Source organism: Leucoraja erinacea, chromosome 1 (genome assembly GCF_028641065.1).
Source record: "Leucoraja erinacea ecotype New England chromosome 1, Leri_hhj_1, whole genome shotgun sequence".
In the NCBI taxonomy this organism is placed as follows: Eukaryota; Metazoa; Chordata; class Chondrichthyes; order Rajiformes; family Rajidae; genus Leucoraja; species Leucoraja erinaceus.
The window spans coordinates 69,955,727-69,967,937 of NC_073377.1; the positions used below are offsets into that span (position 1 = coordinate 69,955,727).

A 12,211-nucleotide genomic window follows, 5' to 3' on the forward strand; every position below is an offset into this window, starting at 1 on the left:
CGTTTCGGGCCGAAACCCTTCTTCAGTCTGATGCTGCTGCACCTGCTGAGTTTCTCCAACTTTTTTGTGTACCTAGGATCAAGTGTATCCCTGGAGAACTCCCACATAAAAAATGTCCCTAAAAGCCCTGTCCCACGGTACGAGTTCGTTCCAAGAACACTCCCGAGTTTGCCCTAATTCGAACTCGGAGATTTACAGTAATGGCCACTCGTCGGTACTCGGGGCTCTCGTGGACATTTTTCAACATGTTGAAAAATCTTCACGCATCTTCCCGTGCTTACCTGCAGTTAGCGAGTCTTCCCGAGTACCTGCCGTTAACGCTACGAGCCGCTAAGGGATGTCCCCGAGCTCCGACGTACCCGCTACGTTCATTCTCCGTGCTTACCACAAGTTTGATTTTTTTTTAACTCGGGAGAGCTCTTGGAATGAACTCGTACCGTGGGACAGGGCTTTAATCCACCTATCTAAATGCATGTATATCTTATCTCTCAGAACATTAAACTGACCTTGAAACCTTGTTTCAGGAACTGAGGAACACACAAAGAAAGAAATCAGTAGGGCAAAAAGGGGACAGGAGATAGCTCTCAAATCAAGTCAAGTCAAGTCACTTTTATTTCTATAGCACATTTAAAAAACAACTCTTGTTGACCAAAGTGCTTTACATTGGTGGAGGTACTAACGTTATACAATTATCATTGGTCCATAGATTAAGTACATACATAAATACATACATATAACCCTCCCTCAGAGGACGTCAACAAAGGCTTGAGAGTAAAGATGAGTTTTAAGTCTCCACTTAAAAAAGTCGATGGAGGGGGCAGTTCTAATGGGAAGAGCGATGCTCTTCCACAGTCTAAGAGCTGCAACTGCAAAAGCGCGGTCGCCCCTGAGCTTATGCCTAGACGATATTCAGTAGCCCCAAGTCGGCCGATCTGAGGGACCTGGAGGTGGTGTGGTGGATAAGCAGACTTTTAATGTAGGTGGGGGCAAGCCCGTTAAGGGCTTTGTAAACATAAAGAAGGATCTTGAAATTTATTCGGAACATCACAGGGAGCCAGTGGAGAGAGGCCAGAATCGGGGTGATGTGGTCCCTTTTTCGGATGCCCGTCAGGAATCTTGCTGCGGCGTTTTGGACCAGTTGCAGGCGGGACAGGGAAGATTGGCTGATACCAGTGTAAAGGGAGTTTCAGAAATCGAGGCGGGAGGAGATAAATGTGTGGATGATCTTTTCGAGGTCATCAAAGTGGAGGAATTGTTTTATTTTAGCTAACGTCCAAAGCTGAAAGAAGCTAGCTTTTACCACGGCATTGACTTGTTTGTCAAATTTCAATGCTGAGTCAAATATCACGCCAAGGTTTTTGATGTGAGGTTTGAGTAATGGGGTAAGGCTTCCAAGTCTGCCTGCTATCATTTTGATTGAGTCCGAGGGGCCGAGAAGGATGACCTCAGACTTACTCTCATTTAGTTGGAGGAAGTTCTGGGCCATCCAACACTTTATATCCTGGAGGCAGTGGATAAGGTTAAATAGATTTGATTGGTTTTTGGGCTTCAGAGGGAGATAGAGTTGTGTATCATCTGCATAGCAATGGAAGGAAATGCCGTGCCTTTGAATGACTTGGCCTAAGGGGAGCATATACAGGGAGAAGAGAATGGGGCCAAGGATGGAACCTTGTGGAACCCCACAGCAGAGGCTAGCTGGGGAGGAGAAAGAGTTGCCTATGTTAGTAGAGAAACTCCTACCTTTGAGGTAGGAGATGAACCAGCTCAGGGCAGTGCCATCAATACCAACCCCGTACTGGAGACGGTCAATTAGGATGGTGTGGTCGACTGTATCAAATGCTGCACTGAGGTCGAGAAGGAGCAGGATTGCACAGTCGCCGGAGTCAACGGTGAGCAGTAGGTCATTATGTACCTTCAACAAGGCAGACTCTGTGCTGTGGTGGGCCCTGAAACCTGATTGGAAAGTTTCCAAGATAGTATTTTGGTGAAGGTAAGGCATAAGTTGACTTAAAATTACCTTTTCAAGGGCTTTTGAAAGGAAAGGCAGTTTTGAAATAGGTCTGTAGTTGCTTGGCAAGGTGGGGTCAAGGTTAGGTTTTTTCAGGAGTGGTTGGACCACCGCATGCTTGACGCAGGTAGGAACAGTGCCAGTGGCCAGAGAACTGTTGAAGATGGCGAGGATGCTGGGACCGGCTTTTGTAATGACATCCTTCAGAAGGGCAGAGGGGACAACGTCGAGGGGGCAGGTCGTAGGTTTCATGGTGGTGACCAGTTTTACAAGGGAGGGTAGAGTAACGGGTTGGAAACAGTGTAATTTTGAAGAACAGACCAATGAGACAGCCAGGTCACAGATGGGAGGGGAAATATTCGTTCTGATGTTCTTAACTTTGCCGGTGAAAAATATAGTAAATTCCTCGCACTTAGCAGGGGACCCAGTTAAGCTGGTGCTGGGGGCAGGACATATGATAGAGGTGATGGTACTAAAAAGGACCTTGGAGTTATGAGCGTTTTTGGAAACAAGGGCGGAAAAGTATTTTGTTCTTGCAGATTTTACTCCTTGATGGTATTTGTGAAGATTGTTTTTCAGGAGTTCAAACGAAATTTGAAGCATCAGATTTGTACCGTTCAGGGTGAGCTAGCTGAATGGATAGACAATTGATTGCTTGAAAGGAAGCATAGTGATAGTAGATGGTTGTTGTTTTGATTGGAGGCTTGTGACAAATGGTGTACCCCTAATGGGACCATTGCCGTTCATGACTCATATCAACGATTTGGATGAGAACGCGCAGAATATGATTAGTAATGTTGCAGCTGGCATGGTAGTATTGTAGATAGCGAAGATGGTTACCAAATATTACAGGAGGATCTTTATCAGTTGGACAAGTGGGCAGAGGAAAGATTAATGGTGTTTAATGGAGATAAATGTGAGGTGTTGCATATTGGGAAGTCTCACCATCACAGTAAATGGCAGGGCTTCCAGGAGTGTTGTAGTGCAGAACGATCTAGGAATGCAACACATAGTTGCTTGAAAGTGGCATCATAGATAGATAAGGTGGTCAAGAAGTCTTTCGGCACATTGGCCTTCATCAGTTAGCTTATTGAGTATAGAAATTGAGATGTTGTGTACAGCTGTACATGGTGCTGGTGAGGTCACAGTTGGAATTGTGTGCCCTTTTGGTCTCATTGCTATAGGAATAATGTTGTTAAGCTGGAAAGGGTGCTGAGAAGATTTACCAGGATGCTGCCAGTACTTGAGAGCCTGAGATGGAAGGAGAGGTTGGGCAGGCTAGGATTGTATTCATTGGAGCACAGAAGGATGAGAGGTGATATTATAGATGTGTATAAGATCATGAGGGGAATAGACAAGGTGGATGCACAGTTGTTTACCCAGAGTGTGTTATTGTCATACATACAAGACAGAACAATAACGTTCTGACCACTGAAGAAGGATCTCGACCCGAAACGTCACCCATTCCTTCTCTCCAGAGATGCTGCCTGTCCCACTGAGTTACTCCAGCACCCAAGTCTATGTAGTTCAGAGCTTATTTGGAAGTTGTAGTAGACATGGGTTTAAGGTGAGGGGGGAAAGATTTAATAGGAATCTGAGGGGCAACTTTTTCTACACAAAGGGTGGTGATATATGAAATGAGCTGCTGGAGAAGATAGTTGAGGCAGAAACATTGCAAATAAACATTGTGTAGAATTAAAAGGTGTTGGTAATGTTAAACCCGATTGACAGCTTATTTAGGTTATCCTCAGACTAACATGAAGATTTCTAAACATATTAATGAAATTGATTTCGGTACCATTAAGCTACCAGGAAAATGGAACAAGATGGGGGATTTGTCCATGGAGAAGAAATGACTGATTTGTTAGATCCTAAAGATTACAGAACAGTGTTATGGGATTAGAAAAGATATATCCACACAGATGAGACTAGATCTTCTGCCGACGACTACGATAGTCATCAATGTGCGGCTTTTGGTGATTTATTTACCATTGTACAGGTCAGTTAGCATTCGCTGTTCACTGTTCCACTATAATTGTTGTGATGAGGAATGCATTATCTGAAAAAGTGGTAGAAACAGATTAATCGGGAACTTTAAAGAATTGCACATGAAGTTGAAAATATAAATCAATTTCAAGGCAATGAGGAAGTAGCAGGGGAGTGGAATAAATTGAATAGCTCCTGCACGACAGTCACATAGAGTTGAAATACATTGTCTGTGGTCTGTGCTCTGTAACAAATAGGGCATTTCTAATTCTCTTCCTTCGGCAAAAAGCAGATGAAAGGAAAATAAAATTGGGAACAGAACAAAAGAGATCAAATTCTCAGCTTCCGTTTCTTCGGATTGGAGATAAGTGTTTAAATTACTCCTATTATCAATCTAGGAAATCTCTTATCACATTTATTATTTGGGACCAGACAAGTACCCAGTTTTGTGTTCTTATACTGGTTCATCTATAACTGTTCTATTCATTTGCTTAGTTTGTTGGACGAATACAAGAGAGTTTATACCATTAATTTGACCTGGATACACAAGAGTAAGTTTCTAACTTCCTGGACGATGCAATCCCTTTGTGCCGTTTTTAATGTATTTTCTGTTTGTCACAATTCAATTCAAATTAACATCCTTTAGTTCGATAGGTCAACAAAAGTAGATCTCAGGTTAGCTTGATGAATAATGTATTTCTACTCTCTATTGCAGGCTGGTAAGGTACAATTTGGCTATGTTTATGGAATCAGTGTCTTTGGGTGTCTGGCAATGTACACACTGCTGAACCTGATGAGTTGCACAGAGGTCTCGATTGGCTGCGTGGCCAGCGTCCTGGGATACTGTCTCCTGCCAATGGTCATTCTCGCTGGCATTGCCGTTCTCTTTTCACTCCAGTAAGTATGTCAAGGTAGAAGTTGTGGATATGTATCTGAGACTAATTAAGGTAAAGCTGTTATAAAATGTTATTGATCTAGAAATCAAAAGCCATGGTGGTGACATTATCCTGCAGTGGCCCTAGGTGGTGCTTCTAACTGTTCTGTGCAACTTGTAAACTTATTGCGTAAAGGAAAGGTAGAAAATATGCAAAAGATAGACACAATAAGCTGGAATAACTCAGTGTGACAGGCAGCATCTCTGGAGAGAAGGAATGGGTGACGTTTCGGGTTGAGATCCCTCTTCGGACTGAATAGAAAGTATTCAATGCAGGTGACCCAAATCCATCGGGTGGCGCCAGCAATGGATGCCTCGCCAACAGTCTGTCTGTCCCTTCCTTCTTTGTGTCTTTTTTGTATGTGTTAAATGTATGTTTTAGTGTTCTTTAACTTGTTCTGTGGGGGAGGTGTGGGGAGGAGTTGGGAGCAATATCTTCGAATCTCTTACCTCGACGGAGATAGGATTCTTTTCCATATCGTATCTCCGTCCGCACTGCAGCCTAACATCGTGGAGTTGGCGGCCTTTACTGGAGATCGACCAGGGAGCTCCATCGTGGGAGCCTGCGGACTTACCATCACGGAGTTCGCGATCCCTGTCGGGGGTCATCTATGGGGCCCCAACCATGGGAGCCTGCGAGACTTTAAGATCGTGGAGCCCGCGGTCTCTGGTAGAGACCGACATCGGGGACTCCAAGCCACAGGAGTTTCGACTGCTCGGGCACGCAAGTTTCGATCGCCCCGACGCGGGAGTTTTGATTGCCCCAAGGGGGCTTCAACTGCCGGCTGCGGATGGTTCGACTGCCCTGACCGTGGAATAAAGAGGAAGGAGATTGGATTTTATTGCCTTCCATCACAGTAAGGAACGTAGGGAATCCGCTGTGGTGGATGTTTATGTTAACTTTTGAGTAGTTGTGTGTCTTGTTGCTTTTTTTAGTATGGCTGTATGATAATCTGAATTTCACTGTGCCTTAATTGGTACATGTGACGATAAATTGACCTTGAAACCTTGAAAGAAATTCAGTTGTACTTTTCAAGATTTCCCTTTTATAGATTAAAAAGGGAATGTGTGAATATCAGAACATACTTAGAGTATATATGTCTTTGGATCTTGGTCAGAATTAAGAGAATCTGTTTGGGAGGGCAGTGAATGAAAAGTTTTCTTTGTTTGGCATAAATGTTATTAGTCCGAAGAAGGGTTCCATCCTGAAATGTCACATATTCCCTTTCTCCAGAGATGCTGCCTGACCTGCTGAGTTATTCTGGCATTTTGTGTCTACCTTTGGTATAAAACAGCATCTGCAGTTCCTTCCTACACATGAAAACTGTTTGTCACTTAACTAAGGTGGGCCTTACAATTTGCATAATTTGGTCTTGATCTTGAGGGACTGTATGATCTACTCCCAACGTTATTACAAATTGTTTTTTTTAATATCAAATTAACTTAACAATGAAGGTTGCAGCCTGGGATCCCATTAGTCATCATTTTGCACAATGTTTCTGTTAAAAATGAATGCTGCTTCAAGTGTTTGACACACCTTTGCTGGTTTACATAAGAGAGTAAGCAGTTTACATCGGAGTCAAGATAAAGCAGTCAGATATCTCCCTTCCCGCATACATAATATAGTTTGTATAGTCTGTGCTATTGAAAATTAAACTTGCCCTGGTCTGTTGTAGAGTTGGCCTATTTTGTACTCCAGGTAATGGATCTGAAAATACTTGATTGCTTCTCACAGTGGAATGTGTTGCATACTGTGTTCCATCATTAAGAGCACTCCTACTGAATACATTCCGTTTTATTTTATTACTTTTTTTTGTATATTTATCATCAAGATAGCAGGGTGAGAAACCAAGTTTTCCGACAAAGTCTCGGCCAGGTTTCCTTCATAGTACAAATTAAGCTAATCTTGTTAGAAACATAGAAAATAGGTGCAGGAGTAGGCCATTCGGCCCATCGAGCCAGCATCGCCATTCAATATGATCATGGCTGATCATCCAAAATCCGTACCTCATTCCGGCTTTTTCTCCATATCCCTTGATTCCCTTAGCCCTAAGAGCTAAATCTAACTCTCTCTTGAAAACATCATGTAATGGCACTTCTCTGAATGCTATAGAATTATTTATTTCTCTAAACATAACCTAACAAAACATAAGATAAGTCCACCAATGAGCCAATCAATGAGCTGAGAAAAAAATGTGAGAAAAAATGAATGAGATTTGTTGCTGCATGTTTGAAAGTGATATGAGCACTGCTCCCTGTAGGCGCTAATGAAGAATTAAGTATTTTACTTTGAAACTATCTTGTGGTCTTTAGTGCACCGTCATGCTAATTACATAGCTCATTACTCAGAGAACAGCAGTAAAATGTGGCAGTCTTTTGAAGTCTAATGAAGCAGAAAAGAACTTGCACTTAAGTTGTAGAAACATGGAACTGCAGATGCTGGCTTACACAAATGGACACTAAATGCTGGAATACCTCAGTGGGTCAGGCAGCATTTCTGGAGAACATGGATAGGTGAAATTGTGTGTCGGGAACCTTCAGACATTGTCGTGGGGTGGGGGAGGGGAACTCAGTCTGAAGAAGGGTCCCAACCAGAAACGCCATCTATCCATGCTCTCCATAGATGCTCCTTGACCTGCTGAGTTACTGCAGCACTTTGTGTTCTTTGGTATTTAATTTGTCTCTTCTTTTGTCCGCATACTGAGGTGTGCAAATGGAAATAATAGAGCTCTCTTTGTTTAATACCTGTACATTTAGTGATTTAGAGGAACCACAGAAGCATATAGCATCACATGAGACCATTTGGCCCACGGTGTGCTGGACTAACCCACAACCAACCTCACTGACCATCTCTATGTCTTGTATTTTCCAGTTTTCTCTGTGGTAACGTTTTCAATGCTCCCAATGACCAGTTAGCTGGAAAGTAATTTCTCATAATCTTTCTTGTCATTCTCCCTGTTCCAATTTTAAATCAATGACTCCTCATTTCTGTGCCCCTACCAGAAGATATAAGATATGCTGCAATTTATCCTGATCCATTTGAAAAAAACGTAAGGCAGTAATATCTTCCTTCAGCCTTGTGTACTTCAGCGGAGACCACCTCAATATATAAATTATCTCTATGTAGCTGTAAATTTCCAATGTGGACGTCACCTCAGTGAATATACACCATTTACTTGTGGGGAGATGGGGGGGGGGGGGGGGGGGGGTGTAGAATCCATACTATTCACTTGGAGGTGTCGAGGGGGGTGGGGGAGAGAGGGAATCAAGGAAAGTTTTAACCAATTTTAACAATGGAATCAGCTTGATGTCAGGTTTCCAGTGACTGAACTACAGTGGCTAAAGAACCCCCCCCCCCCCCCGTCCTAGGACATGACGATGAACTATGTGTATAATTCCCCAGGCTTCTCGGATGTTCAATTATGCCATTACTGTGCAAGGTCTGGCAGGCTTTTCCTGCAAAGCTTATTTTGACATTCCAGCTTTAACATATTTCATTATTCAAGTTACTTCCCATGCATACATGAGGAATAGCTTCAATCCAGTAACGACTTGGAAATGTTGCAGCCTAACCATCATATACTCCAGATCTTTCCAAACGAGTGAAAATCCTCACCGTGAGGCCACATGGCTAAAATATCTTTAAATTTGTATCAAAGAATAATTTTCACAACAATATTTAGAAAGAAGCTTGCACCACATCTATCAGCCTGTTAGAGAAGCTGCCAGCGTGACTATGTGTATGAGCCATACAGCAGATCATTGATGTACAATATGTCTCCCATAAATTCATTTGTGTAAGAAAGCACTTTGTTGGTTCAAATTGCTGGCTGTTTTCCAGGATGAGAGAGAGATACTGCGAAAATACTGTCTCGGAATCACAATGCAATATAGATTTTTTAATCTGATTTGGGAAATAAGAGTATTATGTGATGAAGATAGAATAAGTAAAGTACCTGATACACAATGGTTTGGAAGAATAAGAAGTGGTCACATTTAACACACAAGATCTTATGAAGGAATTGGCAGGGTGGAAGATAAGAGACTGTTTTCTCTGGCTGGAAAACACAAACAAAGGTACATTGTCCTGGGATTAGGGTTTGGTCGTTTAGTTTAGTTTGTGGAAGGACATTCTTGCTATTGAGGGAGTGCAGCGTAGGTTTACAAGGTTAATTCCCAGGATGGCGGGACTGTCATATGCTGAGAGAATGGAGCGGCTGGGCTTGTATATTCTGGAATTTAGAAGGATGAGAGAGATATATAAGATTATTAAGGGTTTGGACACGCTAGAGGTAGGAAATATGTACCTGATTTTGGGGGAGTCCAGAACCAGGGGCCACAGTTTAAGAATAAGGGGTAAGCCATTTAGAACGGAGATGTGGAAACACTTTTTCACACAGAGAATTGTGAGTCTGTGGAATTCTCTGCCTCAGAGGGCGATGGAGGCTGGTTCTCTGGATACTTTCAAGAGAGAGCTAAATAGGGCTCTTGAAAATAGCGGAGTCAGGAGATATGGGGAGAAGGCAGGAACGGGATACTGATTGGGGATGATCAGCCATGATCACATTGAATGGCGATGCTGGCTCGAAGGACCGAATGGGCTACGCCTGCACTTATTGTCTATTGTTTAACAACCATCAGTCTATTGAACACAATAAACTCCAACTAAACTTCAAACTACGAACTTCCTGGGCTGCAGTAAAGATTTTGGGCTTTGTTTTGTTTTCTCACTATATTGGTTTTTTTTGTTTATTGAACTTTTTGTTTGCTGTTTATTATATTAGCTATTGCGTACTGTGCTTACAAACCTGTTGTGCCACTGTTGCAAGTAAGAATGTTGTTGTTCCATTCAGGTACATATGACAAAAAAACACGAGTTGACTACTCGAATAATATTTCGTTTGATCTTGTGCCTCAGGGCCAATTTCTTGCCCACTCACCCATATTCTCCAATTACCTTGTGTGCCTAAAGACTAATGCCTCTGTCCCACTTAGGAAACCTCCCGGAGGTTTTGGTCACTCTCCCTAAAGGTGGAAAGTGGTTTCCGCATAGTTGAGGCTTCTTCTATGTTCCTGCGATTATTTAAAAAAAAACAAAACCGGCCTCGACTAAAAATAGGTTGCCGTTTGGTCGAAGCCAGTGGAGTCGGGTTGCTATTTACTTACAGGCAGTCGAAGGCAATCTCCTTCGCTGATCGGCCATTTTGATTGGCTCATTGGAGTTTTCAGCAAAGATCCTATAGGATCTTTGGTTTTCAGGACCTAGAAGATCCACTGGAAGGTAAAATGCCCACTAACTTTATTAAACTTTTAAAACTTTCTCCACTCCTTCTCCCCCCTTTCTCTCCCTCCTTCTCTCTCCCCCCTTCTCTCCTTCCTCCCGCGCTCTCTAAAGGACATACCGTGTTCTGTGGCAGGCGTTTACCTTCCTCTTCATCGCGCAGACAGCACTCCTCAGCTGTCCCTGGCCCCCACCTTCGCTGTGTGTGTGTGTGTGTGTGTGTGTGTGTGTGTGTGTGTGTGTGTGTGTGTGTGTGTGTGTGTGTGTGTGTGTGTGTGTGTGTGTGTGTGTGTGTGTGTGTGGTCAGTAGCAACGATCCTGTAGGATCATTGGTCAGTAGATGCAGCTCATGCTTCGGTCGAGGCTTTCCAGGCAAGTGACCAAAACCTCTGGCGACTCATGGAAACCTTGGTTGGGGCTCAAGGTCACCAGAGGTTTCCGTTCAGGTTTCCTAAGTGGGACAGGGGTATTTAGCGTTCTTAATCAAAATAATACTCAAGTATGTTTTCTCGGCACTTTGATGAAAATAATTTAAAAAATGTTCAATTCTCCATATTAACACAAAATCTCAGATACTTGCTAAAATACATAGTGTAGAAGAAGACCATTTGGTTCATCGTGTCTGTTGTGGGAATGGATGGACATAATTCAACTTCTCTACTTTTGGTCTTGCAAGGTACAGTTCCTGAAGTATCCATAGAGGCCCTTAAAAATGTGGTGACGTTCTGGTTTCATAGTCTTTTTGCCCACTACTCACTTGATGAAATGATTCCTTTGTTATCAACTCTTCAGCTTGCCTTCTACCTACCTGTGACATCAAGTTTATGCCCCTTAGTCATGGGTTCTCAGCAGGGAGTTAAGTCCTTTCCGTTTACTCTTCCTTAACCTCTCATGATTTTGTGACAACCTAAACAAATCTACCCCCAACTTTATTTACGCCAAAGAAAATAATGTCAGCTTATACAATCTATCCATAACTGTAATTCTCCCATCCATGCAACATTCCAGTAAATCTCCTCTACACTTTCTCAGTTGCTATCTCATGTAGCACTCTGACCTGACAAGTACTCAGTACTCTGGAATAGCCTAACTAGTTTAGAGATAGAGCATGGAAACTCTGACAAACTGCCAACAAATGGAAACCGACCCTTCGGCCACCGAGTCCACTCCAATCTGTTCACAATCGTTCTCTCCATAGACTACGGGCAATTTTACCGAAGCCAATTAACCTACAAACCTACACATCTTTGGAATATGGGAGGAAACCAGGGCACCTGGAGAAAACCCACGTGGTCACAGGAAGAATGTACAATCTCTGTACAGATAGCACCCGCAGTCAGGATAAAATTGCGTCTTTGGCGCTGTATGGCAGCAACTCGATCACTGCATCACTGTGCCATCCTTAAGTGTTTCAACATTATCTCCTTGCTTTTGTATTCAATGCCTCATCCAATAAAGATAAAGGGCCTGTCCCACTTAGGCAACTTTTTATGAGAATTCAGGAGACTCTTTGCTTGCTCCCTCTGGTGAGTCTCCATCATGGTTGCGAGGAGTTCCCACATTCTAAATTAAACTGCACCCAATACTCCAGGTGTGGTCTCAATAGGGCCCTGTACAACTGCAAAAGGACCTCGTTACTACTATACTCCTCTTCAAATGAAGGCCAACATGCCATTCACTCTCTTCACTGCCTTCTGTACCTGCATGCTTACTTTCATTGACAGATGAACAAGGACCCCCAGATCCCGTTGTACTTCCCCTTTTCCCAACTTGACACTATTTAGGTAATAATCTTCCATCCTGTTTTTGCTACCAAAGTGGATAACCTCACATTTATCCACATTAAACTGTATCTGCCATGTACTGTATCTGCCCACTCACCCAATGTCCAATTCACCCTGCATTCTCATAGCATCCTCCTCACAGTTTACACTGCCACCCAGCTTTGTGTCATCTACAAATTTGCTAATGTTACTTTGAATCCCTTCATCTAAATCATTGA

At 42.9% G+C, this 12,211-nt stretch overlaps 1 protein-coding gene across 1 annotated transcript in view; it reads left to right on the forward strand.

Annotated features, from left to right (window-relative positions):
- The window catches only part of LOC129698016 (protein YIPF5-like), a 46,820-nt gene that overhangs the window by 27,744 nt on the left and 6,865 nt on the right, over window positions 1-12,211 (forward strand). Inside the window, exon 5 of the mRNA XM_055636836.1 lies at window positions 4,710-4,891. Coding sequence (XP_055492811.1) covers window positions 4,710-4,891 — 182 coding nt within the window. The remainder of the gene's footprint in view (window positions 1-4,709; window positions 4,892-12,211) is intronic.